Raw genomic sequence first — 27,006 nt, forward strand, 5'->3', positions numbered from 1 at the left:
CTTTTGGTTTTATTTTGTTGGTTTATTTTGTGTTTTCTTTTCTCCTTTTTTGGGGGTATTCAGAGTGGGCCGGGCCCCTGGGCGAGACACAGCTACCTCTGTTGGCATCTTTTTAATACCAGGAACCCAGCGGCTCCAGCCACTGAGCAGCTAGAATGAAATAAAGTGGAAAAAAAAAAAAAAAAAAAAAAAAAGAAAAGAACCAAAAGCATAAAAAACCACAGCAAATTTCTTGATGAAAATTGAAAATAAAAGTTTCCTTGTATTTTAGTGCTCTGGTTCAGTGTGGGTGTAGGTGCAGGTGGATGAGTGTGTATGACAGGAGCTCTGGGAAATGTGTATTTGAAACCTAAGGGGGTCACCTTGTGTTCTGATATTCTTTAGAAGAGCCATGTTCTGTGTGCATGTGCCTTATGTGGTGGGGATCAAGGATGACTGCCACCTGGAAAATGCGAGGCTCCAAAACCATACTTGGGTTCATACCCTGTACTACTGATTCATGGCTTTGTGACCTGAGGGAGTTAACTTACCTGGGCTGTAGATTTCTCGTATAAAATAAAGATATCTTCTTCATAGAGTTGTGAAGATAAAAATAGTAAAGTGCTTGGAAATGTTTTTAACAGTTAAGCACCCCCTTAGTGTTTATTTGGAGGAAGGCTGTAATTTTTTCTTGTTAACTTCTGTGAAATTAGGACACAAGAAATCTTCCTCTAGCCTCTAGAGGTGAACCCAGGCAGAGGCGAACCTTACTTAACGGGCTGAGCGGGGGTTTTGGGGGCCGAAGAAGCGGGTCTCCTAATCAAAGGGCTGGGAGGTGAGAAGCATGCGATTCCTTGGTCTTGAGACGATGGTAGGGCGGAGGAGGGCCGAAGTCTCACGCCTTGGTTGGGGGAGCGGCGGCGTGGAGGTACCAGTTTTTCCCACTGATACCTGCAATAAGGCAAGAGGCCAACACTTTGCGGACGGGGGTGGGGTGTGTGGGGCGGAGCGGGGGGTTGAAAAGGGTTCCGTCCGCATTGCTTTCTCCGCTCCCGGGGAGTGAAGTGGAAGCGGTCCACCTGCGAATTTCCTCCGGCGGTGCTGCCGCCAGCCCCGCGCGCGTTCCCAGGGGGAGCGTATGTTCTGGGTTCTGCGACCCACCAGAAGCGACCGGAAGAGGCGGGGCTACGAGGCGGGCGCGCTCTGTGCGCCTGCGTGAAACATTTCCGTAGCGTGTGGTGTCCGACCCTAGTCTCAGAGTGCACGTGGAGTGCCGAGCCGCTTATCCAGGGGCCTCTCGGGCCTGGACCCTATTTCAAGTGAGCCGAGGCTTCGGGTGGGTGTGGAGGAAGTTGGGGAAGGGTGACTGCACTGACTCAGACTGGGGCGTCGGGAGCGGGACGTAGTACAAATGGTGTGGGACCCAAGGGCCGGGTCCAGCATAAAATGGAGGTTTTGTCATGCCATTAGGGGCTGTTGGGAGTGCTGAGTCGAGATTCGAGGTGATGTCCTTTCCCAGTCTAATATGCTAAGTATGCGGTCTCCGTTTGCCTTTCCAATACGCGCGACTCTACCTTCTCCCATTTTTCTTTTCCCCAGTACTATGGGGCGCAAGTTGGACCCTGCAAAGGAGAAGCGCGGGCCAGGCCGTAAGGCCCGGAAACAGAAGGGTGCTGAGACCGAACTAGCCAGATTCTTGCCTGCAGGTAAGGGTTAGGCCTGGCCTCCTCCCCTCACCTCCTCCCTTCTCCAGTTCTTTAGGTTTTGCTCCATTTTTTCATCTGTATCACATCCCCTTCTGTTTTTAGTCTCTGTAGTCACTGTTCAAGTAGAATTTTCTTTGAGCTGAGTTACCGAATTTAGACAGTTTCTAGAGAAACCAGAGTATATTGTGTGAGTTATTAGAAAGTAGGTATGAATCAAACACTGTCTTTAGCACTTACAGAAGACGTAGCAGGGACTGAAGCACCCATGCAAGGGGGGGGGGGTCCAGTTTAACATTGAAGGAATTTAGACGACCTACACAGTTAGAGTTTAAAAAGATTTTAAGCTGGGGGACACCTGGATGACTCAGTCAGTTAAGAGTCCGGCTCTTGATCTCAGCCCAGTCTTGATCTCTGGTCATGATCTCACAGTTTGAGGGATCGAGCCCCTTGTAGGGCTCTGTACAGCGCAGAGCCTGCTTGGGATTCTTTCTCTCTCTTCTCTATGCCTCTCTTTCTCTGTGTGCACCTGCCCTGCTTGTGCTCACTCAAAACAAATAAATAAATGTTAAAAAAAAAAAAAAAAAGATTGTAAGCTGGGTTTTGGAAGATGGTTGACATGTTAGTAAGTGGAAGTTGAGAAGAAAGCCGACTGGTCACCATCAACCAGTTGTGTTGTGGAGGACATGGCTATGGCAAGGCACAGATCTGATTCCCACATGGTGAATAGTCTGCTGCATGGAAGGCTGGGGTGGGAGAGAAGAATGCACAGGTAGTTTGTGTTGGGCATTTAGAGAAAACAGTGCAGATTATTGAGGTATTAGAAAGTGCTAGGCACTATACTGAAGCTTTTGGATACATTATCTCGCCTCATTCATCTCATTCTCTTAGTGCCCTGTGAGAGAGGCATTGTTAAGGAGATGAAAGCTGAGAGATTAAGTAACTTGGTCATGTAAATGACAGGGCTGAAATTTAAACTTTCTATTTCTTGGAGAACCTAGGAAACAATCACCTACAAAGGTAAAATCTGTGGTTGGTTACTGAGTAAATTGAGAGGAAAGGAAAGGAGAAGACAAGACCGTTTTGTTACATAACTTCGTCCATTTCTTACAGACTTAGCAGTGTTTCAAATGGTGGAGCTGCTACAGGTCTTTCAACTCCTTCCGTCTTCTGTTGGCAGACTTAACGGCGATGGCAGAAGTGGTAGTGTAGGGACCACAGTGCCAGATCTGCACAACTTAGTCTTTGCATCTTGGTTTTGCCACAGAAGGAGCAAGTGTATGTGCCATGCTGGCTTATTTCAGATTGTTTTCACCATTTTCCTGAAGGAGGAATCATAACGGGTCCCATATTTACCAACCCATTACCAACTTAGACCTTTGGTGCGTTTAGCCATGTCTCTGTACACTAGGTCCAAGGCCAGAGAGAAAAGATGAATTTTGAATCTTTTGTTTTCAAGATGGTAGTAATGCTATTGATTGAAATCAGAAGGCTGGAGGGAGGCCCAGTTTGGATTTGGGTGATGCACAACCAGATGGAGATCATCTTTACATCTCTCATCCAACTCTTCCTGGAGGGCTATGAAGCAAGTTACAACCTACTCCCTTTAATGAGTGAATTGATTTTTTCTTCACTTTTATTTTCTAATGTTCTTTTTTCATTTCCCCTGTGACCTACTGTTTTGCCTCTCTCTCTTTTTTAAATACAGCGGGTGATGAAAGTTCTAAGAGGCTGTCTAGTCGTGCTCGAAAAAGGTGAGTGTGGGTGTCCAGACTTCCATAGACGAAATTGGTACTGTTCATCTTTAGTCACATGATCACGTGATCATACTGATGGAAAGGGTTGTTTAGCGACTGTTGTATTTCTATGGCAGAGTCTAAAGGTGTGTTCTGTTTCCTCCATATATCATTTCAGGGCAGCCAAGAGAAGGTTGGGTTCTGCTGAAGCCCTTGAGATGGCTAAGTTTCCTGGGGCCAAACCATTGCCTGGAAAGTTACCAAAAGGTCAGTGAACATAGGAGCTGTGTGCTACATGAGAAGTCCTCTACGTCCTGGGTAGGGAAGGACTTGTTGAGCATTTCTGGAGTGAAAGGAATAGCCAGAGGACATTTTTAGGGGTAGAAAGTACAGGGTTCATCAGTGTGTGCCTGCCATCAGTCCAGGATTATTCAAACCCTTAGGAGTCTCTGGAGGAGCTGTACAGACACCTGGTAAGAAGGGAGCCCAGTCCTTACTCCGTGCTTCTCAAGGCAAGAAGCGTCCAGCACCAACCCATAGCAGTGAGGAGGAAGAGGAGGAAGACGACTCCGAAGAGGATGATGTGGTGAACCAGGGGGGCCTCTGGGGCTCTGAGGACAGTGACGCTGATATGATAGATGACTATGGCGCTGACTCCAACTCAGAGGCCGATGATGAAGGTGAAGAGGTGAGGTTTCTCTCTGTGGGTGTTCAGGAAGGGATCCTTGCCTTTTAGTTTTTCCAGATCCTTTTTTTTTTTTTTTTTTTTTTACATTTGTTTATTTTTGAGAGACAGAGTGAGACAAAGTGAGAGTAGGGGAGGGGCAGAGAGAGGGAGACATAGAATCTGGAACAGGCTCTAGGCTCTGAGCTGTCAGCACAGAGCCTAACATGGGGCTCGAACTCATGAACCGCTAGATCATGACCTGAGCTGAAGTCAGACGCTTAACTGACTGAGCCACCCAGGCGCCCCTAGTTTTTCCAGATCCTTGAGAATATCCGTCAGTGATGAGGATAAGTGGAGTAGAGAAAAGGGGTTTTAGCATTCCGCCACTGTTTTCCTGTCATCTGTGTTTTTGCTCAGTGCACATACAAGTATAGAAAAGCTGTAGGATAGAGCATTTTGTTTTTTGTTTTTTTTTTCAACGTTTTTTTTTTTTTTTTTTGGGACAGAGAGAGACAGAGCATGAACGGGGGAGGGGCAGAGAGAGAGGGAGACATAGAATCGGAAACAGGCTCCAGGCTCCGAGCCATCAGCCCAGAGCCTGACGCAGGGCTCGAACTCACGGACCGCGAGATCGTGACCTGGCTGAAGTCGGACGCTTAACCGACTGCGCCACCCAGGCGCCCCAAGAGCATTTTGAAATAGACTGTTCAGTGGTGGTGAGGATATGGTCAGGGGAATCTTTGAATGCCCAATGTGAGGGGAATAGAAATGCATACACATTTTTTATAAAGCCTTTGGTATCTGAGAACCTTAGGAGTTTCTTCCTTTTGACCTAGTAATTCCGTTTAAGAAGATGATCCAGAATGTGGACAAAGATTTATTCACATTTATGTAGGGGTCCTGGCTGGCTCAGTTGGTAGAACATGCAACTGTTGATTTCAGGGTTGTTAGTTTGAGCCCCATGTTGGGTGTAGAGATTACTTAAAAAAAAAAAAAAAAAAAATCTGGGGCGCCTGGGTGGCTCAGTCAGTTGGGCATCCGACTTCGGCTCAGGTCATGATCTCATGGTCCGTGAGTTTGAGCCCCACGTCGGGCTCTGTGCTGACAGCTCAGAGCCTGGAGCCTGTTTCAGATTCTGTGTCTCCCTCTTTCTCTCTCCTCCCCCGCTCATGCTCTTTTCTCAAAAATAAATAAATGTTAAAAAAATAAAAATTAAAAAAAATCTAAAAAAATCTATGTATTACACAATTAGTATATGTTAGGAAAACTCAGGTGATACAGGGTTGTATAGGTTGAAAAGAAAGTTCCCATTTGCACTGTTTCTCACAGTCTGCCTTTTCTCTACAGAGTTACTGTTAGGAGATTTGCAGACACCTTGTGGACCTTAATGCCCAAAACTCTGAAAACTGCCAAAATAACCAATATGCTTCAGTAAATTATGGTTCATTTATATACTAAATTAACATTTGGCCATTATGTCTGTGAAAATGCTGGTGATCTGTGAATGAATGAAAAAAGGCAGGAAACACATGTGAAAATGCATCACGATTTCAACTATGAAAAATAGTATGTCTGGAAGAAATGTGGCAAAATGGATATCCAAGGACAATTTTTGTCTCTTTTGTATACATATGGGGGTGTATTAACATTCAGAACTTTTAATGGGAAGTGAGTTACACACAAAAGTAGTATGATGAAACTCTATGATCTGTTACTTAGTTTCAACAATGGTTGACATATTCACTTCTATTCACTTCTTTAGTTTTCCTCCTTCCTTCTGAGAGTGTTACATTTGCATTTAGGAAACAAAGTACAGAGATGGGATACTACTTGGGAGGGTGACAGAGCAGGCTTTGCATTACTAGCCCCTGCCTCTTTTTTCAGCTGCTGCCCATTGAGAGGGCTGCCCGGAAGCAAAAGGCCCAGGAAGCTGTTGCTGGGTGAGTTTTGGAAACTCTTAGGATGGAGCCCAGGCAACAGCTGGGATGAAGGAATTGAGGAAGGAGGAGGTGTCTGTTTTCATCTGTGAATCACTGTTTCTGGACCTGTTTGTAGGAGCCAATGGAGTGAGGAGGAGACTGAGGAGGAGGAGGAAGCCGAGGAAGGATCCCCTGAGTCAGGCCCTCAAAAGAATGATGAGACAGATGGGGGCCTGCAGATCAATGTGGATGAGGAGGAGCCCTTTGTACTGCCCTCTGCTGGGGAGATGGAGCAGGATATCCTTCCAGTGCAGGGTGAGGGATGGGGAGAAGGTGCTTGAGAGAGGGGATTTCCAGGCCCTGGGACATCACCAAACAGTTCCTTAACACGTCCACATGCCCAGGCTCCAGACTTGCAACGAATTCACAAGCGCATCCAAGATATAGTGGCAGTGCTGCGTGATTTTGGGACGCAGCGGGAGGAAGGTAGATCTCGTTCTGAATATCTGCACCGGCTTCAGAAGGATCTGGCCACTTACTACTCCTATGGAGACTTCTTGCTTGGCAAGCTCATGGACCTCTTCCCTCTGTCTGAGGTAATGAATTCTAATTTAAGGCCCCTTTTGCTTTTCTTTTCTTTTCTTATCTTCTCTGTTTTACCCTGAATGAGGAAGGCAGTCCGTCTCCTTGCTCTTTTCTCTTCTGGCTGAGCTCCTTGGCCAGCCTGACTTGCTCCCTGCCATTTTGCTTCCTCAGTTGGTGGAGTTCTTAGAAGCTAATGAGGTACCTCGGCCCATCACACTCAGGACCAATACCTTGAAAACCCGGCGCCGAGACCTTGCTCAGGTGAGGGCTGGATTTTGAGATTTATCTCAGGGAAGTGTTGACTTCTAACCCCAGAGACTCCTCTTTCTCACTCTGAAGGGGGTTGGGGGGCTGGGGTCTTAGTACCTAAGCATTTCTTGTACAGGCATGATCCCAGGAGGCAAACCCAGGCAGGCTTAGTGTCATGCTGGATTTATCTGACTGACTCAGGGCCCAGGATCTCTGTGGAGTGGGAGACTCATCCCTTCAGCCTCTGTTCCTTGTGACAGGGTTAGGACGCTGGCATCAGGGAAAAAGTGCTGCCTCAGAACAAAATGGGAGTTGTTTTAGATCATTGAAGAGTTGGTAAACCTGTGGTTCCTGCCCCCAGAAAAAGACATGACACACATGAACAAACAGTATTTTAAACTCATCGTTTTCCAGGGTTCAGGGACCCCATGGTAAAGACCACTGTTCTACGGTTAGTGGTGTGGCGTTGTGTGTAGTCTTTCTCCTGGTGCGAAGGTAACCTACCTGATCATTATTTTTAGTGTGTTGTGATGTTACATTTTTGGATGGCAGGGGTGCCTGAGGCTTTTGGAAAATCAGAGTTCAGTTCCAGGAAACAAAAGGACAGGAGCTGGCAGTCTGCTCCATTGGGCTGGAATTCAGACCTTGAGTTGGAGCCTCAGGCTAAGGGAAAGGACATCATAGGATGGTATGGGAGAGGCCACAGCCAATGAGTCTGTGGTGATTGTATCGTGACTACAGGCTCTGGAAGTGGTGGTGCCACAGGCCTCAGTAGAACCACGTTTTCATATTTCCACCTGTTTTCTGGGTGTAGGAACCTACAAGGTCTTAAAATCTTGATTTTATCTTCAGGCGCTAATTAACCGTGGCGTTAACCTGGATCCCCTGGGCAAGTGGTCAAAGACTGGACTGGTGGTATATGATTCTTCGGTGCCCATTGGTAAGTGTTCCCTGCCTGGAAGCCCTTCTGCCCCTGCCCTCGTCCCAGCATGTCACAGATGGGTGTCCTTCCACAGGTGCTACCCCCGAGTACCTGGCTGGGCACTATATGCTTCAAGGAGCCTCGAGTATGTTGCCGGTCATGGCCTTGGCGCCCCAGGAACACGAGCGGATCCTGGACATGTGTTGTGCTCCTGGAGGAAAGACTAGCTACATAGGTATGAGAAGGGAAGGCGGGGTAGGAGCCATTTGGCTTTCTGCTTTTGGAAGTAGTGGGGTTGCTAACTTACTAGTGTGCAAGAAAACCATACACAAGCAATTAGCAGAGCAGTGAGGAGTATAGGCTCTGGAGCCGGCCTGGTCCAGCCCCGTGTGTGCCACTAACTACCCATATGACCTCAGGCGAGCCCCTGGTCTTCTCTCGTTATCTGTAAAATGGGGTGGTAAGTGTCCTTGGCTTGGGGGTTATATTATGCTTGGGTTGTTAGGATTAAGATACACTGTTAGAAGTCCTTGGTCAAGTGTTCAGCACATAAGTAGTCCTAACCATTTCATTTAGCTGTTAGCACCAAAAAGATGTTCGGTAACAGCGAAAAAAACCACACCAGCAGTCTTGTTCATCTCAGAGTGCAGATTGGGTAGACCCGTACAGTAGACCGTGGAGAGGAGGCTTATTGGGAGTGAAGTTGCCTTGAAGCAGTGAGACTTCACTTACGGGTTCTTGGGCAGGAGGGTGGCCAGTGGGTGTGGAGGCAGAGGAGGTGGCTGGTGAGCACTGTGCCCTCTCCCCCCTCAGCCCAGCTGATGAAGAACACAGGTGTGATTCTTGCCAATGATGCCAATGCTGAGCGGCTCAAGAGCGTCGTGGGTAATCTGCACCGGTTGGGAGTCACTAACACCATCATCAGCCACTACGATGGGCGTCAGTTCCCCAAGGTAGGGTTCCCCTGTGTGTGTCTCTCTTGAGGTCTTCCAGTTCACCTGTCCCCTTCCTGACCTCACGGTATTTAGACTTGCTCCTAGGAAATAATGGTGCGGTACAGGTTGCCAAAACATCTAACTAACCTACCCCTTCTCCCCAGGTGGTGGGGGGCTTTGACCGAGTACTTTTGGATGCACCCTGCAGTGGCACCGGGGTCATCTCCAAAGACCCAGCTGTGAAGACTAACAAGGTGAGGAGTTGGGGGGTGGGGCTAAGGGTGGGAGTGGGGGCCAGCTGAGAGGGCTTGGCTGGGCCTTGCAGAGGTGGAATGGGAGGTGGAGGGGCACCTTGAGCAGTTAGTAGCTCGCCTCTTCTGAGGCTGCCTTTTGAAGTTTTGACACCCTCGTATCGGTCTTTCCTTGGGACAGGATGAGAAGGACATCCTGCGTTGTGCTCACCTTCAGAAGGAGTTGCTCCTGAGTGCTATTGACTCTGTCAATGCCACCTCCAAGACGGGTGGCTACCTTGTCTACTGCACTTGTTCCATCATGGTGAGGCCTTTGTTGTGGCAGAGCAAGAGGGGACAGGGCTAGGGGTCTCTTTGCCCCTTAGAGCTCTCTTCAACTCCAGCTCTGCTTTTCCGTCCATTTTTGTCTCCCCCACATATCCAGGTGGAAGAGAATGAGTGGGTGGTAGACTATGCCCTGAAAAAGAGGAATGTGCGGTTGGTGCCCACAGGTCTAGACTTTGGCCAGGAAGGTTTTACTCGCTTTCGAGAAAGGCGCTTCCACCCCACTCTGCGTTCTACCCGCCGCTTCTATCCTCACACCCACAATATGGATGGTTTCTTTATTGCCAAGTTCAAGAAATTCTCTAATTCTATCCCTCAATCCCAAACAGGTAAGCAGTCTGCTCTTTCTCCCCTTCATCACCCACCACCTTTGCTCTCTCTGCCTTGAAAGAGGCGTGTGACGCAGGGAAGGGAGGTACTTCTGCCTCCCTTACACCAGCCTTTGCGTGCTTGGATGAGAAGCTTCTTTCATTTCAATTAGAATTGTTCCAGAGCCTGGACCCCATTTGAGTGTATGTTAAAGCACACGTACAGATGGGGACTTTTCCCTTGATTCTGCCAAGTCGTTGCAGTCTTTCGGCACTAGATGCACTCCCAGTGCAGTTGTGGTTTCTTTTTCTTCTTGGCCAAGGGGTGCCTTCCTGGTAATAGACCTCTGCTGGTCCAGCACTGTCAGCACTGGGTTGGCACAAGTCTCCTCAGAACTATCAGCAGTTCTCTGAGTCCATCACGTTAATTGCAGCTCTTTTTCTCAGTCATCTTGAGTCTGGCCTGGATCTGAGAGAGAAGGGTGGGGTTTCTGGAACAGGCTTGATGGTGCTGCATGCTGGGATATAACCCAGGTTTAGTTAGAAGAGGGAGAGGCAGGTTTCTTGGACTACAAACTGTGACTTATTGAGTTGATTTTTTTATTTACTTATTTAAGTAACTTCTTAAGTTCAAGCCCAGCATGGGGCTTGAACTCATTACCCTGAGATCAAGAATCATGTGCTCTACTGACTGAGCCAGCCAGGTGCCCTGATTTTTTTTTTTTTTTTTTTTTTTCTTTATAAATAATGTCCCTCACAAAAGTCACATCTGAATGTTAACAGAAACCTTAAGAACTAGAACTAGAGAAATTTGCTGTAACTTTTTTTTCACTGTAACTTGAAAAGTACCTATTTAATGTTATTTCTCACTTATGTCTTAACTGGCTTGTTTCTGGTTGCTATGTGTGACTTATTTTCTTGTATCTCATCAAAATCCACATGAAAAAAAATGGTCTTTGATTTAAAAAGCCCAGTGCTTCAGGTATATTCAGGATTTCCCTCCTCCTCAGAGTGCCTTGTTACCTCCTGCCCTCAAGGGGACAGAGCTTCGTTTGAAACCTTTTTGCCTATGGGTGGGGAATGATCCCTTTCTCGTAATTTTTTGATCCTTTTTTCCTTAATACGAGGTTCAAATATGACTTGAGTAAAGGCCAGGTGATGTTAAGTAATACGAATGTAGGTGGTGTGCTCTTAGGCACTATCCCAGCTGTGTGGAACACTTGACCAACAGTACCCAGGCAGTTTTCTTATCTTAATACCATTTACCTGCTCCACTAATGATGAGGATCCAGTGATGAGGCCCATTTTCTCAAACCATATGCTTAATTTTTAACCAGGAAATTCTGCAGCTTCCACCCCTACAAACCTAGACTTGCCTGAGGTGAAAGATCACATGACCCCCAAGCCTAAGGGCAGCAGCCATCCTGCCAAGAAAGCCAGAGTGGCTGTGAAAGCAAAGCAGCAGTTGCAGAAACGGCAACATCCCAAGAAGGCCTCCTTCCAGAAGCAGAATGGCATCTCCAAAGGGACAGACTCAAGTTCGCCTACTGTATCTTGTGACACAAAGTCCCAAGCTTCTTCTAAGCTCCAAGATAGCAGCCAGCCAGCTCAAAAAGCTGAAGTGATCAGGGGACCAAAGGTGCCTAGGAAACTAAAGCAACAGTTAGCTATGCCACAGGCCTCCAAGAAAGTTGCCTTCCGGAAGCAGAATGCTTCCAGGGTCACGGACACGGAAGTGCCAGTGCTATCCCTCTCCAAGACCCAGGCCACTCTCAAGCCTGAGGACTGTGATCAGCCCTTTGGAAACAGCAAAAGGGCTGAGAAGGTAAAGCAGCAATTGCCAGAACAGCCTTTCAAGAAAGCTGCCTTCCGGAAGCAGAATGGCACCCCCAAGGGGCCTGAGACTTCCACTGTGTCCCTTCTCAGTTCCAGCCGGCCCCCACCAGCAAAGAGGAGAAAATCTCAGTCCAGAGGCAGCAGCCATCTGTCGTCTTAGACGAATGGTTGAAAGTAGGCAGGGGTGGTTCATTACCGTTAATCACTGGTTTGGAACTATGGCCTCTGTGAGGTTGGTGTCCCCACTGTGCATATGAAATCTAATACACATTTTATACTCTCTGGCCACTGTGTGTTTTTTGAGGGGACTGGGTCCTGGCTTTGCTGCTTAAGGGTAGGGCTGGGAAGGTGGGACAGGGACCCTCTGAAGAGAGGAAACTGGTATACTGAGAAATCAGTTTCAAGCTCCTGGGTTTCCGTGGTCTCAGGGAGGAAGAGTCATGGAGTCAGAGCTTAGGGTAGTTGGACTCCGGGGAGAGGAGGGCAATAGGGATTTAGGGAGGATGGGCATCCTGCCACCAGAACCCAAGGAGTACTGAAGGGCCTGGATTTTATGCGTTTCTGCCACCCTGGCTGGATTGCAGGCGTGGACTGGGGTCCGCTCAGCCTCAGACCCGGAAAGGTCCAGGTGCCAGCCTCCAAGTGAACCTTTCATTGGCTTCTTTCCTGTCCTTCCCCGCCCCCCTGACCTCTGCCCCTCCCGCCGAGCTATCTGATTGGTTGCTCCGCGTCCGCCTGGCGCCTCATTGGCTCTTCTCCCTTGCCCTCCATCCCTGCTCCTGTAGCGGTCTCGGTCTCCCAGCAGAAGACGCAGCCATGAATCCGTTATTCGGCCCCAACCTCTTCCTCCTACAACAGGAGCAGCAGGGGCTGGCCGGACCGCTAGGGGAACCCCTGGGAGGAGACCACTTGGCCGGGGGAGGGGACGTGTCCCCGGCGCCGCTCGCCCCGGCCGGCCCGGCTGCCTACTCGCCGCCCGGGCCGGGCCCGGCGCCCCCCGCCGCCATGGCACTCCGCAACGACCTGGGCTCCAACATCAACGTGCTCAAGACCCTGAACCTCCGGTTCCGCTGCTTTCTGGCCAAGGTGCACGAGCTGGAGCGCCGCAACCGGCTGCTGGAGAAGCAGCTGCAGCAGGCGCTGGAGGAGGGTAAGCAGGGCCGGCGGGGCCTGGCTCGCCGCGACCAGGCCGTGCAGACCGGCTTCGTCAGCCCCATCCGGCCCCTGGGGCTGCCCCTCGGCGCCCGGCCGGCCGCCGTCTGCACCCAGTCGGCCCGGGTGCTGGGCTCGCCCGCGCGCTCGCCAGCCGGCCCCCTCGCGCCCTCCGCGGCCAGCCACTCGTCGCCCTCCACCTCCACCTCCACTTCCTACTCCTCGTCAGCCCGCTTCATGCCTGGCACCATCTGGTCCTTCTCTCACGCCCGCCGGCTCGGGCCGGGACTGGAGCCCACTCTGGTGCAAGGGCCTGGCCTGTCGTGGGTGCACCCCGACGGGGTGGGCGTCCAGATCGACACCATCACCCCCGAGATCCGTGCGCTCTACAACGTCCTGGCTAAAGTGAAGCGCGAGCGGGACGAGTACAAGCGGAGGTAGGGGACCGGGCAGGTGGGGACCGGGCTCAGTGTCATGCCACACATGGGGCCCGGACTAGGTGTGGGTCCAGGAGAGGAGAGCGTTGCGGCCCAAGAATCAGGGAGGAATAAAATGAGAGTAAAGTTCCTGCTGTGTAAGGAGGAGCTTGGAAGTATTTACACGGCATTGGATACAGGAAGACGGGAATCCACAGGGAATGCAGAAGTTGCACTCGTGACAGGAAGAAGGAGACTCGGAGCGGAGTGCTGTGGGGAATACATATTTTTCTTGTGGCTTTTCTTTCTGTCTCATCTAGACCGCAGTGTTTGGCTGCCCGTGTTCTGTGGGGTTGTATGAGATGTGAAAGGGTCTCGCATTTGAGAGGTCACATCTGGGGTAATACCAGTGTCAGCCCCCAGGGCACTTTTGTGATAGAAGCTCCAAGTACTGATCAAAAGGATAATCGCTTTCATTTGGGAGTCTACTGAAATTAGGAGGGGGTGGTGAGGGAGGGGCTGCATCTCACAGTGGGCGATCCTACCCCTGCTCTGGGTTTCCCAAAGCAGTGTTGGTGGAAACTGGGTACCTACCTACTCAGTTCCATATGAAAGGCTCTGGGGCCTCAGAACATTGTGTGGAGTAAATAAAGGAAAGAAAAAAGAAAAGAAAAGAAAAAAAGGGAAAAAGGAGTTCCCTAGGGAAAGGGGGAAGGGACTGGTAGTTGTCCTAGGGCCATGGAGGCTGGGGGAATCTGTAAAAGCACAAAGAGCCAAAGAATGACGAAATGTGAGTAGAGCCAGCAGAGGAAGTGAGTGGGGAAAAGTTGAGAATATGGACACACCCTGCAAGTATAAGGCATCTGGAGGGCAGGCCCAGTGCTCCCTGAGGATGAGGATTTGGCTTTCTGCGGGGGACTGGCAGGGTAGCACAAGGGGCCAGGAGAAGGGATGTGATGCTAGCGCTGGATGTACAAGTGGATCCCTTAGAGGGTTGATAACCAGGCCATTAGTAAGGAGCACGAGCACAGCCAGCTCTTTGTAGACTTTGAGGGATGCCATGGTTGAGGAGGAGGATGACAGGTCAGAAGGAGGCTTTAGTTTGGGCGCCATCAGGTTTAACCTCTTAATCAGCTACTCTGACCCCTTGTGGACAGGCCTGGGAACTACCTTTGCAGTCCTGTGTTGCAGCTTGGTGTGGGCTGGGGCTTGGCTGAATGCTATGGGAAATTACCCCTGAGTCTGGGGGCAACCTTCAGGGGTCTGTAACCTGCTAGAGTCTAGCAGATCGCAGATCAGCAGGCTTTCTGAGGTTGAGTCCTGTCCTCATGCTGGCTTCCTTCGTTGTAGTCCATGTTATAAGTACCTTTGGGACTCTCAGGCCTCCTAAAGCCATCACGCAGATGCCACCCAAAACCAGCCTGCCCCTGCCCCCGCCCCTGCCCCTGCACAAGTTAATTAACACTGTCAGCAGCAGAACGGGGGCAGTTCTGGAATGCATCCATAACCACAGAAACAACTGCTGTTCTCCGGTATTTTTTTTTTTTTTCCTTAACTGAAAGAGTGTTTGTCCTTGGTCCAGCTGTCCAGGGCAGCAGAGAGTTATTCCTTGGGGACTGATGAGCTCATCGCTCTGCAGCATGCTGCTGTGCAGAGGGCCCCGCAGCTAGAGTTGTATGGTACGTGACACTGGCAGTTACTCATTCTTCCACCCCAGATCCTGTGCCCTCGTTCTGTTCTCTTTAAAGCAACACTGTAGCTCCTGTCAGTAGCCCGGAAGTCATGGGTATAGCTTGAGCACTAAACTGGGAAGGAGCTGAAGCCTCCTGGGTTCTATTTTCAGTGCCCCTGCTGTGTGCAGCCTTGGGTGGATCTTTCTTTCCTGGCCTCAGTTTTTCTAGTGTAGGAATGGCCCCGGCTTCCTCACTTTGCTCCAGGATATAATTTATTTGGGAGAGAGGTCTTTAGTAAACAAAGAATACACGGAAATTGTTCAAATTCTACTCATGTCTAGGGGACCTTGTAAGTGAGATGAGATTTGAGTGGAGGTCGGAAGGAACCTATTTGTGGGAAAGTCTGGATGGAGAGCAAATAGGATTCTAGTAAGCATCCAGGGGGACCATGCGACTCTTGATCTTGGGGTCCTGAGTTTGAGCCCCATGTTGGGTGTAGAGATTATACTAAAAAATAATAAATTTTAAAGAATTCTAGTAACTTCTAGATGATTTATTTTCAGATTTTTTGTGTGTGTTCTAAGACTGTGTTCATCCCAATCCTTCCCTAACTTCCTTACTTAAATTTCTACCTGAATTTGTCGCTTGCTACCCTTTCCCATGCATCTTGCCCAGGGCCATCGTCCCCTTGTGAGTCTTGCTTTCTTTCTCCAGGGACTCACAGGCTCAGGAGTATGAGGATACTGCGTTCCATGCCTTCAGGTTGTAGATGGAGAAACCACAGGCACAAAAAAGATAAAGTCTTATCTATGAAACTGTATAACTTGATGCCGCGAGGGCCCCTCACTGGCCCCGACTGTCTGAGAATGCCAGTGCAAAAGTGGGAAGGACATGGGGGCAGCAGGGAAGGGTGGACAGAGAGCCAAGAGGGCCCGGGGCTGGGCTGTGTGACGGGCCAGCAGGGTGGTGGCCAGGCTGGCCGCCTCTTCCCTGCCCATGCGGGAGGGGCAGCGGGTGATGTAGAGGAGTTATTATTAGGAACACTGCAGTGCAGATGCGGGGGAGGAACAGGGAAGAGGCTGCAGGCGAACCCAGGGAGGAGAGGAGGAAGGAGGGTTGGGGGGGGAGGATGGAGGTGGGGAAGGGAGGATTGAGTCCCATGTCTGCAGAATCCACTCTCTTGGGCTTTCATTTTTCTTGCCGTCCTCTTTGAGACTTTAGCCATGTTTCTGATACTGCGGTTTCTCTCGTGATATCATCCCTTCCTTTCTCACACTGGAAGAAGCGGCAGGCACTGAGAGTCTGTGTGAACGGGGTCTGAGAAGTTCTGCCATCCCGGCCACCCTCGCAGGGTCCCAAAACCCTAAGCAGGGCCATGGCCGCCTCCACTGCCCTTTCACCTTGGCGATGCCAGGGCCTGTGCGCTGGCTCACCGTGGACTCACGTTGAGTGAAAAACCTAGCCCCGGGCAGCCAACCCTGCCTGCGGCCAAGGGTGTCTTTTAGCCACTTGGGGTTCTAGTCTCGGAATTCTAGAGCCTAGGAGATGCTGCTTCTGGTTCCCAGCCACTGTAGAGCGAGGCGCTTTTTCATTCTCTGATCTCCCTGTCCCTCCAGGTTTGGGTGCCTGGGAACTCCAGGCTCCTGCTTCCCACAGGTTTCTTGCTTCAGGGCCAGCCCGGTCTCCTCTCTACGGCTCACTTCCACGGGTCCTGGGTGGGCGGTTTCTGGAGCTTGTGGGGGACGGACTTTGAGCGTCTCCTACCAGGCTCTTGACCAACTCTGTTGATGTGGTGTGTGTCCTGCAGCTGCTTCTCCAGGGTTAAATGGCACCACAAGAGGCAGGGCAGCGGGCTAGAGGAGCCCTGGTCTGGTGCAGGCAGGAGGCGGGAGACCGGATCTGTGCCACTGAAGGTGGGGGACCGGGCTGGTGGGCCTGGTGGTCTGGTGTGGGCAGGACAGGGGAGGAGGCCAGCCAGGCAGCTGGTGGGGCTGGGGCCTGAGGGGACGGGCACCATGAGAGAGCACAGTGGCAGCAGTTGCTCTTAAATACAGTTCCTGGGGCGCGGCCCAGAGGTTCCGGGAAGGCAGCTGGCCGACTCGCACTTGCCAGGAAGTGTGGAGCCACCGGACAGCTGTGGCTGGCCACCCGCTGGCTGGCCAGACGTGACTGCCCACAGCCCCGGTGCATCTAGGGCACCAGACCTAGAGTCAGGGAGAGGCCTGAGCCAGAGGGGTGGGGAGCAGGGAGCTGCTGGGGCGGGGTGGGACTCTGCACCCACGTTCCCTCCCTGCCCCCCATGTCTGCCAGGTGGGAAGAAGAGTACACTGTGCGGATACAGCTGCAGGAGCGAGTGAATGAGCTGCAGGAGGTGAGGGCCGCCCGCCCCCCACCAGCACCCTCAGCCCCCTGCTGCCCCCCCACCCCCACCCTTCCTTGTCCTCATCTGCCTCCTACCTCGGCAGCGCCGCTAATGGCGGGGCTTTCTCCCTGACTGCAGGAAGCCCAAGAGGCTGACGCCTGCCAGGAGGAGCTAGCGATGAAGGTGGAGCAGTTGAAAGCGGAGCTAGTGGTCTTCAAGGGGCTCATGAGCAATGTGAGTGCAGCCGCCGCACCCCGAAACCTGCCAGAGCAGGCGGGCCCTTCGAGTTTGGGCCGGTTGACTTCCTGGTCACTGCCGCCGCCTGGTGTGCCGTGCCTCTCCCTCTGCCTGCCCCCCACCCCACCCTCATTCAAGAGGGAGAGAAGGAACAGAAGTCCCAGTGTCATGTCTGAGAGGCAGTGTGGTCTCCCTCATTTCTAGAGGTGATTAAGCAGTTAGTTAAGAGGCCAGATCCCAGCTCTGAAAGCTGCTAGCAGTGTGGCCGTGGTGAGTCTCCCCACCGCTCTGCCTGTGTCCTCTGTGGAATGGGCGAGGCAAGGCGCATGCCCATGAAGACGTACTCTTCTTAGCACCATGCTGGCACAGACGTAATGCTGAAGTGTCAGCCGTTCTTCTTTCTCCACTCTTGTAACTGCCACTGGCCTCTCTCTCTGGCAGCGTAAGTTCTGGGAGGGAGCCCCTGCACGTCCTGGGCCACCGTGTCCAGGGCTCCTCCCGCCCGTGCGAACAGTGCGCCAGCTGCATGAGCAGCCCACGAGTGCCGGGGGAGGGCGTCCAGGAGGAGGGGTCAGCGGTGATATGTGACTGGAAGGGTGAGGGTCTTGCCAGGGCCCTTATTGGTCCTTGTCCGGAGTGCTGGGTGCCTCCTCACCACTCCCTGCGTTCCCCGGACAGAACCTGTCTGAGCTGGACACAAAGATCCAGGAAAAGGCCATGAAGGTAGATATGGACATCTGTCGTCGCATCGACATCACCGCCAAACTATGCGACGTGGCTCAGCAGCGCAACTGTGAGGACATGATCAAGATGTTCCAGGTGAGGGCACTGGGCTGCCCGCAGGCCCCGGGATGAGGGCAGGCCTTGGCCCCAGACACCCTGCCCACACCTCCCCAGTGCCTGAGCTCCTCAGGAGAGGGTGGGGGCAGGCCGTGAACCTTGCATCATTGCTGGCTGGGAGCCAGGCCCTGCCCTCCTTCTTGGAGGACCTTACCTCGGCCCCCCGGGGCCCTTGGTGGGACGAGGCTTGGGGGGCAAGGAACAGCCTCTGAAAGAGAAGGTTTGGAAGCGTCTCTAACACCGTCTCTCCCCTCCCTCTCTCTCTCCTCTGTCCATCTCCTCTCCTCTCTTTCTTTCATCTTTTCTTGCTTTCTCCACAGAAGAAGCTGGTTAGTTTTGCTCTCATGCAAGCTTTTTAATGTCCCAGTCCCAGTTTCTAAACCACCCAGGCCTCGGCCGTCAGTTTTGACCCGCTGGGCTTTTCGGCACAGATTTCTTTTCCTGTCTCTGTTTTCCTTGCCCTTCCCCCCTTTACTCTACCTCGTGCCCTCTTTGCTTCATTTCTATCCCTTCTGCGGCTTTCCAGATCTGGATATATGATTCAGGTTCTCCTTTGTCTACACCGCGTCCTCCTCTTCCTTGCAGCCAAAAACTTTCCTTTTAGTTTGGTCATTTCATTAGAAAGACCTTTTTTTTTTTTTTTTTTTAGAAAACAAATCCTCTGTAGCCATTATGCACATCATAGCGTGGTCACAACAGGCCATTTCTCCCCTGATCTTACCGCCCTATTTTCTGTTTCTTCTTTTTCTTCCTTCTCAGTCTGCAGCCCTGTCCCCATCTGTGTCTGTCTGCCTGTCTCTCGGTAACTGTGGTGTCTGTTCCTGTCGTTGTAACTGTGTCTTCTCTCTCTGTCCACCCCGCCCTCCCGCTGGTTCACGCTTCTCCCCTCCCACCCGCCCCACCCCTGCCGGCGCCCACCCGCCCTTCTCCTCATGCACCCGGCCTCGTCTCTGTAGTCTCTGCACTTGTCTCCCATTAAGGTCCCATCCATGGGGGGGCGGAAGCGGGAGCGCAAGGCTGCCATCGAGGAGGACACCTCCCTGTCGGAGAGTGACGGGCCCCGCCAGCCCGATGGGGATGAGGAGGAGAGCACAGCCCTCAGCATCAACGAGGAGATGCAGCGCATGCTCAACCAGCTGTGAGTCCCGAGTCCTCCAGGCCCACGTCAGCAGCCCCCCAGAGGCCGGAGCTCCCCGACAGTGGCCCTCCGCCCGCAGGAAGGCCCCGCCCCCCCTCTTGACAGCGGGTTCCCTGTCTCTAGGAGGGAGTATGATTTTGAGGACGACTGTGACAGCCTGACTTGGGAGGAGACTGAGGAGACCCTGCTGCTTTGGGAGGATTTCTCAGGCTATGCCATGGCAGCCGCAGAGGCGCAGGGAGAGGTAACGGCCCCTCCCGGCCTCAGGGCCCCGCCAGTCCTGCCCCCCAGCTGGACGGCCCGTCCCCCCCCTCCCCTCCCTGCACTCCTTGCTGCTTTCCCTCTGTGGCCTCCATCCTGTACCTGCCTCTCCCGTCTTCCTTCTTCCTTCTCTCGGCTTTCAGCAGCTTCCTTTAACCAGACTCTCTCTCTCTCCCCTGCCTCGCCCCTGTGGAATGCCCCCACCACCCTCCCCATTGGCCTCTCCCTTGCTTCCCTTTCCGCTTCAGCAGCAGGAAGACAGTTTGGAGAAGGTGATCAAAGATACCGAGTCCCTGTTCAAAACCCGGGAAAAAGAATATCAGGAAACCATTGACCAAATAGAGGTAAGACTGGCGTTGAAGCCGAGGCCCACGGGTGGCCCGTGGGTTGTGAGCGGGGCGACGGGACCCCAGACACCAGGCCTTCCCCCTTTGTTTTGTGGGGGTGGAACCTTAAGACCTTAGGTTCTCCAGGGAGGAGGACGGATGTGGGCTCTGATCTCAGCCCTGTCACCTACTTTCTACCACTCCAACTTCTAACAGGCTGCTTATGGTCTCTCAGCCTGTTTTCGTTGTCACGCGGGACGTTTTTTTTTTTTTTTTTTAAGCTTAGTTATTTTGAGAGAGAGACAGAGAGAGTGAGTGGGGAGGGGCAGAGAGAGAGAGGGAGATACAGAATCCCAACCAGGCTCCTCACTGCTAGCGCAGAGCCGGTTCAGGGCTTGAACTCACAGACCGTGAGATCATGACCCAAAAGGAAATCAAGAGTCAGATGCTTAACTGACTGAGCCACCCAGGTGCCCCTCAAGTGGGATCTTGATCATACCTTCCTCACAGGGTTGTTTGAAGATCAAATGAAATGATGCACACGTAGAGCTGAGGGCAGTGTCTGTCTCCTAGTAAGCATGCCGCATGGCAGCTTTATTAGTATTATCACTCCTGGTGGTGTGATAGTGGAGTCCTCTAAGAAGTGAACTTGAACTTTGGTGATTCTTCAGTTCAGCCTTTCAGCTGATGGAGGAACCTCTGTTGTCATTCCCTAGCCTGGAAGATCCTTCTCGGGATGGCAAGGGAAGCGGGTGCTCTTAGACGCTAGGTCTGCAGGGCTGTGGCAGTTTGTGGCACCCTGGGTGGCGGGGCTGAGGGGAGGGGGCTGGCTGCGGATCCTGGGTGCCCTCCTGCTCGTGGAGAGGACCCTTCCCTGGCCCTGAGCGCTCCTGCTTGGGGAAGACGCATGTGGGCCTCTGTAACTCTTGGCCTCTCTTCAAGCCCACATAGCACATTTATACCCTTGCTTGTCTCACGCCGCCCGCATTTTGAGATGGAAGTTGACAGATGATTCTCCTACATGCTCATCCTCCCAACACACATCAAGTGGTCCTGCTCCTTTAAGCCAGCCTGTTTTTGTTGCTTGCCCAGGCAGACGGATGCTAAGTTTTAAAGGCGCAGCTAGGTTTCTGTTCTCTGTTGAGTAGAGGGGAAGGGAGAGTCGCTCTCTGCTCGCTCCTTGACACCCATGTCACAGTCTTCCTCTTTTCTCGCAGCAGATTGGCGTTAGGAGAGGTGTTGGGAGAGCTGACAGGGGGCTTTGGGTGCAGTGCTGACCCTGGTGACCCATCCTGGGGTCACTGGCATAGATGCAAGGAGCATTTCCCATTGTCGGTGGTAAAGCCAAGGCCCAGGTGGAGGTTGGGAGGGAGTTCATCCTTCCTCTCCATCTAGTCCCAGCCCTACTCTGTCTCTGGCCACACAGTGAGTCTGCAGTTTTCAGTGGAGGCTGTTAGATGCCTCCCAACTGTGGTGCTGCCTCTCCTCACCCCTGCTTTAAAATTAAAAAAAAAAAAAAAAAAAAAAAAAAAAAATTTTTTTTTTGTTTATTCATTTTTGAGAAACAGCGCATGAGCAGGGGAAGGCAGAGACAGAGGGAGACACAGGGTCCAAAGCAGGCTCCAGGCTCTAAACTGTCAGCACAGAGCCCGACGCGGGGCTAGGACTCATGAACTGCGAGATCATGACCTGAGAGGAAGTCAGACGCCCAACCGACTGAGCCATCCAGGCGCCCCTCCTCAACCCTGCTTTAAATGCATGAAGTAAGGGCATACGTACAGATATGTACAGACAGCTGGTGGTCCTAGCCTTGTCTTTGGATAGAATATAATTGCTTCATTTCTTTCTTTCCTGTCCTGGTGAGTGCTGGGCTCCGGAAGCTAGCCCCTTCCCCTGCTGCTCTCCTTAGCTGGAGAAATTGGGGTGTAGGTGGCAGCCAATCTGGGCAAGAGCTGGTGACATCATGCCTTCCTGCACTGAGCGCGCCCTGCTGCTCTGGAACCAGGGCTGCCATCCGAGCTGTACTCACTAGGCTTCTGACCCACCCAGGCCATCATCTCTTCTCTCCGGCCCTGTGACCCATTTACTTCTTCCTCCCAGTTCCCATCCTCTCCCTGTCCAGTTTGGATTAGTTCTGGGTGGTTTCCTCTATCCAATTCAGATTATTCACGGGTAGTTTCCTACCCTTTCTCTTTGCTCTCAGGCAGTCAAGCAGGTTACTTCCAAGCCGTTTTATTCTGCCTCTCTGTTTGGCCCCTGTCCTTTGTACCCCAAACAAAGAGAGGCAGCAGATTGTCTCTGGCCCAGATCTTTTCCACATCACCCCTCCTCTCAGCTCTACCTCAACGCCTGTGGCAGAATCTGGCTCGGAGGGAGTTCGTATTTCCTTGATTCTGAGCCCACCTTTTCCCACATGTAACATTTCTTAAACCGGGATACATCTTATACGCAGTAGGACATTGGGTGTGGCAGAAGTCTTTCTGTTGGACTCTGAGAACTGCCCACTCACGAGACGAGAGTGATAAGAGGAGGATTGAGCCTCTTTCAACAGTACGGGGCAGGTCCCCTCCTTTGAGCCATGAGGCTTGTGGCTAATTGAAAAAGGCTCACTAAGTAATTTCCCATCTTGGGGCTGGGCACATGCAGAGATGAGTAAGACCTGGGGCTGGGAGCGGGGGTGCCTGGGTGGTTCAGTTGGTTGAGGTTCTGACTTTGACTCAGGTTGTGATCTTGAGGTTCGTGAGTTCAAGCCCCTCATGGGGCTCACTGCTGTCAGCACGGAACCCACTTCAGATCCTCTGTCCCCCTTTCTCTCTGCCCCCTCCCCCGCTTGTGCTCTCTCTCTCTGAAAAATAAACATTAAAAAAATAAAAATGGAGGCGCCTGGGTGGCTCAGTTGGTTGAGCTTCTGATTTCGGCTCAGGTCATGATCTTGTGGTTTGTGGGTTCGAGCCCCGTGTAGGGCTCTGTGCTGACAGCTTGGAGCCTGGAGCCTGCTTCAGATTCTGTGTCTCCTTCTCTCTTGCCCTTCCCCCACTTGTGCTCTCTCTCTGTTTATGAAAAATAAAATGAAAAAATTTTAAAAAGGCCTGTGGCCACCTTCTAGGAGCACCCAAATTAGTGAGGGAGACAGACTGGGTGCAGCATTGTATTGGGCCTGCAGGAAGCCCAGGGAGGGAGCAAGGCCGTGCACAGATAGCCACCCTGGGCTCTCTGTCCTGCCCACACTTAGGTTCCTCTTGTCAGTGAAGGTCTGTTGCAAGAATGCAGGCCTGTAGCAGAGACCTCTGCCTTCCTCTGTAGGCAAAGATCCCCAGCAAAACTAAAAGGAATGATGGTATATTGGTGCCTTCTGGCTTGATCGGACTTTTTTATTTAAAAAAAAAAGTTTATTTATTTTTGAGAGAGAGAGAGAGAGACATGGAGCAGGGGAAGGGCAGAAAGAGGGAGGCAGAGGATATGAAGCAGGCTCCTCGCTGTGAGCACAGAGCCCAGTGCTGGGCTTGAGCTCACGAACCGTGAGATCATGACCTGAGCCAAAGTTAAGAGTCAGCCGCTTCGCCGACTGAGCCACCCAGGCGCCAGCATCTGACTTATTTTGAAATCTGAGCCTTCACCCGTGGCCACCTGGGCCCCATGCCTGGTGCTCTTGGTGTGTTAGCCCCTGGGGGTTAGGGGCAGGGGCACTGCTGACCTGGATGGTCTCGTCCTGCGCCTGCCACAGCTGGAGCTGGCCACGGCCAAGAACGACATGAACCGGCACTTGCACGAGTACATGGAGATGTGCAGCATGAAGCGGGGCTTGGACGTGCAGATGGAGACCTGCCGTCGGCTAATCACCCAGTCTGGAGACCGGTGAGGACCTCCCCCTGGAGTGTGGGGCGCGGCCCACCTTCTGTGTCCTCCTCCAAGGGTGCATGCACCAGAGGCCGTTGGTGGGCAAGCCCTGAGGACCCCGTAGCTAAAAACCGGCAAGGAACAGAAGGGGCATGGGGGCAGTTTTTTATTGAAAGCCAGGCCCACAGTTCGTGCATCTCTCTGTGAGTTAAACCCCAACAAAAAAGTAAGTTCTAAAAAGTCACAAAAATACTACAGAGAGACACAAAGCTGGGGCCATCAAGTCTGCACTCGGGCTCAGACAACATCTCTCATACTGCGATTTGAGATATTTCTGAACTCTGAGCCTCCCAGAGTCCCCAGGATAAAGACAGGGACCATATCCCCCATCAGGGTGGGGCAGGAGGGATTTCCCTCTCCCTTCCCCACTGCCCTCACCCTGCATCCACCCTCACCCCTGTGGCCCTCCTGCCCTTGCCTGAGATGGCATTCACTGGCCTGCCAGAGAGTAAGGCCATGGGAGAGGAATGCCAGTGTCATCAGGATTCCTCCCTGCCCCAAGGTGACAACTGGTGTTTTTTTCTAGAAAGTCTCCTGCTTTCACTGCGGTCCCGCTTAGCGACCCGCCGCCGCCGCCGCCAAGCGAGACTGAGGACTCCGATCGCGATGTCTCATCTGATAGCTCCATGAGATAGGGACCTACCTCCAGCCCGGTGGTCTGGGGCCCCACCCTGCCGGGAACTCACAGAGGCAGAGGGGTGGGGGGTTCACAGAAGGGGAACGCCATCTGTCCCGCCGCACCAAGCCTCGCCCCTGGGGACTGGGGCGCTCCTCCCTCGGGCTTCCTGCCTTAGTCCTTGGCCTTCAGGGTTCTGAGGTGTCTGGAGCGAGGCTCAGCCTGCCCTTCCCAGGTGACTCCCACCACAGCTGGGGCTCTCCTGCCTTCACGCGTGGGCGTCTGCTACTTCTCATCTTTAAAATGCTGCCAGAGCGATCGTGGCCCCTTACTTTCTCCATTGAGTAAGGAATGTGATTGTCAGATCTTCCTTCCATCTCTGAGGCCTCGAGCCAGCTTACTGTCTTTGATTCTGTACTGGTGCTAACTGGCCCAGGCACTGGTATGAAGTGGATTAGGCTGGTCCTTCCAGGGCTTATGCAACACACATGCAGTGGGAGAGGGCTTCCCTCCAAGGTGCAGGTGGAGGGAGGCGGGACCAGGCAGGGCGCTCTGTCCCCCCTTGCGTGGTCATCCACCCGTGGATGGCAGTGATGGGGCTGTGACCCGTCCTTTATGGAAGTGCCATGCATTGAAGGGGCCTCCGGTCTAGGCGGCTTCTGGATCCGACTGGGTGCAGTACCGTGGAGGGAGATGGAAGTTTCCCAGTCAATGCTGAGTGGCAGAGAAAAAGGTGAAGCTACTTGTATGTGTGTGTGCATGTGTGGGGTGTGTGTGTGTGTGTGTGTGTACATGTGTGCTCAGGGTCTCAGTTTCTTCAAGTATCAGCTGAAGATGTGCCTCCTCCGTGCCTGTCATACACTGAGAGCAGCAGGCTGAGATGTCCTGGACTTGGAAAAGCTTGGGAGAAACTGGAGAGCTGTGAATGCGGACACGTCAGCATAACTGCCTGAGGGAAGCTGTGCTGAGCGGACATTTGAATGGAGTCTTTAATAATAATGAAACTGGCGAGTATTTATTGAACACTTCTGTGTCACTGTTTCAAGCACTTTCTGGTAGTAGCTACACCATCCCCTCTGTGAGGTACACACCGGTTTTCCTCACTCGACATACGAGCAGGTGCAAAGGAAGGCACCTGGAGGTGGTAGGTAACTTGCCCAAGTTGAACAAATGGCAGAGGGCCTGGACCACAGTTTGTGCATTTAACCCTCTGTAAGTTATACCTCAACAAAAAAGTTTTAAAAGGTCACAAAAAATACTAGAGAGACACAAGCTGGGGCCAAGTCTGGTTCTGGGCCCAGAACCAGGGCCTCTGCCCACATGGCTGGTGCCAGCCCGTGTCTCTGCCCACGGGGAGTCCTCACCCACAGGTGACGGCATTAATCCTCTTAACACCGCCCCGAGCATGCTGGCGGTGGGCATTACCCCTTTTCCTGATCATTTGCTGCACAGTGCTGTGCATTTATGTAGCCGACCGAACATAATCCTTCCGGAAAACCTTTAGGGGCTGGGTGTAGCGGATCACTTTGCAGATGAGTAACTAGGGCGCACAAAAGTAAATAATTTACTCAAGGCCTTACACCTGTGAGGCAGGGTGGAATTTGCACCCTGGCGGTTCGACTGTAGTCCATGTTGCTAGGGCTCTGCTTCCGAGTGACCAGGTAACCAGCCAAGGCCAAGAGGACTTGGTAGCCCAATTCCTAAGCCCTGACTCCCTGTGCCAGTGTTTCTCCTCCAGGGGGCGGCAGACAGAATAGCTTTCAGACAGAGGAAGCCAGGTGACCCAGTGACAAAACAGCCTTGTCCTCTGAAGTGGATGTGCCCCATCACATAGCACCTAGAAGCCTTGGAGGGAAACTAAGCCAAAGTGAAGACAGATTGGTCTTCAAATTAGTGAGTGCCCATGCACATATGCTTTTGTAAGGCCTGCTTTCAGTCGGGCCCAGGACCTACAGTGGAGTTTTAGGTCTGGCTGGGGTATGCTGGGCCTTTCTTGGGTACTTGCAGCAAGGTCTATTTCTCTTTGGCACCAGCCTAGCTCCCCTCCCGTTTATCCCAGACCCTGGAAAAATCTAAAAAACAAGACAAAACCCACAAGAGTTGGTTGGATACAGTATACTTTATTGATGGTACATGATAAGGTAGGGCTCCCCAAGCCCCTCCCCTTCTTCAGGGGGTCTGGGATGGAAACTGGAGGTCAGGAGATTCTCAAGTGTGTTGGGTGATGAACGGGGGCAAGGACTCCCCAGCAGCTGAGGGCCTCTCTCTTCTTCCTCTTGCTGGGGCTGGTGGTCCAGGGGGCTCTTACTCCTTGGAGGCCATGTGGACCATAAGGTCCACCACCCGGTTGCTATAGCCAAATTCATTGTCATACCTGAAAGAGGATCAAGAGTTCAGGCCTATTTTCATGAACCGGCCACCAGAGGGCGCCACACCCCCAACCACACCCCAGCAGCATACCAGGAAATGAGCTTGACAAAGTGGTCATTGAGCGCAATGCCAGCCCCAGCGTCGAAGGTGGAAGAGTGGGTGTCACTGTTAAAGTCGCAGGAGACAACCTGGTCCTCAGTGTAGCCCAGGATGCCCTTGAGGGTGCCTTCTGATGCCTGCTTCACCACCTTCTTGATGTCATCGTATTTGGCCTAAAAAGGTAAAAACGAGATGGTTATTCAAG

At 52.3% G+C, this 27,006-nt stretch overlaps 3 protein-coding genes across 8 annotated transcripts in view; 2 read left to right on the plus strand and 1 right to left on the minus strand.

Annotated features, from left to right (window-relative positions):
• Positions 1 to 1,164: 1,164 nt before the first annotated feature.
• On the plus strand, positions 1,165 to 11,698 carry NOP2 (NOP2 nucleolar protein). 2 transcript variants are annotated; one of them, XM_019464724.2, is made up of 16 exons: positions 1,165 to 1,298; positions 1,579 to 1,685; positions 3,391 to 3,436; positions 3,597 to 3,685; positions 3,862 to 4,106; positions 5,970 to 6,025; positions 6,141 to 6,301; positions 6,401 to 6,600; positions 6,761 to 6,850; positions 7,691 to 7,778; positions 7,855 to 7,995; positions 8,574 to 8,713; positions 8,860 to 8,949; positions 9,128 to 9,250; positions 9,371 to 9,599; positions 10,916 to 11,698. In XM_019464724.2, the coding sequence occupies exons 2-16, from the start codon at positions 1,583 to 1,585 to the stop codon at positions 11,572 to 11,574; spliced, it is 2,460 nt and encodes an 819-aa protein (XP_019320269.1). In that variant the 5' UTR covers positions 1,165 to 1,298; positions 1,579 to 1,582; the 3' UTR covers positions 11,575 to 11,698. The 2 variants fall into 2 exon arrangements, with proteins under 2 accessions (XP_019320269.1, XP_019320270.1); XM_019464725.2 differs by having other exon boundaries at positions 1,199 to 1,315.
• A 484-nt stretch (positions 11,699 to 12,182) lies between these two features.
• On the plus strand, positions 12,183 to 25,355 carry IFFO1 (intermediate filament family orphan 1). Of its 4 annotated transcripts, none has more exons than XM_053895447.1 (9): positions 12,183 to 13,003; positions 16,966 to 17,026; positions 17,156 to 17,251; positions 17,933 to 18,073; positions 19,075 to 19,232; positions 19,356 to 19,476; positions 19,742 to 19,837; positions 23,544 to 23,674; positions 24,247 to 25,355. In XM_053895447.1, the coding sequence occupies exons 1-9, from the start codon at positions 12,231 to 12,233 to the stop codon at positions 24,344 to 24,346; spliced, it is 1,677 nt and encodes a 558-aa protein (XP_053751422.1). In that variant the 5' UTR covers positions 12,183 to 12,230; the 3' UTR covers positions 24,347 to 25,355. The 4 variants fall into 4 exon arrangements, with proteins under 4 accessions (XP_053751422.1, XP_019320283.1, XP_019320280.1 ...); XM_019464735.2 differs by having other exon boundaries at positions 12,184 to 13,003; positions 24,243 to 25,355; XM_019464736.2 differs by having other exon boundaries at positions 12,185 to 13,003; positions 19,745 to 19,837; positions 24,243 to 25,355.
• A 1,081-nt stretch (positions 25,356 to 26,436) lies between these two features.
• GAPDH (glyceraldehyde-3-phosphate dehydrogenase) overlaps positions 26,437 to 27,006 on the minus strand; it is a 57,270-nt gene continuing 56,700 nt past the window's right edge. For both annotated transcript variants that reach the window (XM_053895449.1, XM_019464745.2), the window contains exons 10-11: positions 26,793 to 26,974; positions 26,437 to 26,706 (exon numbers count right to left, since the gene is read on the minus strand). In XM_053895449.1, coding sequence (XP_053751424.1) covers positions 26,637 to 26,706; positions 26,793 to 26,974 — 252 coding nt within the window. In that variant the 3' untranslated portion in view covers positions 26,437 to 26,636. The remainder of the gene's footprint in view (positions 26,707 to 26,792; positions 26,975 to 27,006) is intronic.

The sequence above is a fragment of the Panthera pardus genome, unplaced genomic scaffold (assembly GCF_024362965.1).
Source record: "Panthera pardus isolate Hobbes unplaced genomic scaffold, ASM2436296v1 HiC_scaffold_6, whole genome shotgun sequence".
Lineage (NCBI taxonomy): Eukaryota > Metazoa > Chordata > Mammalia > Carnivora > Felidae > Panthera > Panthera pardus.

Coding starts and splice junctions, on each gene's coding strand:
- IFFO1 (XM_019464735.2), top strand. CDS start 12,231: ATGAATCCGTTATTCGGCCCCAACCTCTTCCTCCTACAACAGGAGCAG. Junction 18,074..19,074: donor ACATGATCAAGATGTTCCAG/GTGAGGGCACTG, acceptor TCTCCCATTAAG/GTCCCATCCATGGGGGGGCG. Junction 23,675..24,242: donor ATCACCCAGTCTGGAGACCG/GTGAGGACCTCC, acceptor GTTTTTTTCTAG/AAAGTCTCCTGCTTTCACTG.
- NOP2 (XM_019464724.2), top strand. CDS start 1,583: ATGGGGCGCAAGTTGGACCCTGCAAAGGAGAAGCGCGGGCCAGGCCGT. Junction 4,107..5,969: donor CCGATGATGAAGGTGAAGAG/GTGAGGTTTCTC, acceptor CTCTTTTTTCAG/CTGCTGCCCATTGAGAGGGC. Junction 6,601..6,760: donor ACCTCTTCCCTCTGTCTGAG/GTAATGAATTCT, acceptor TTGCTTCCTCAG/TTGGTGGAGTTCTTAGAAGC.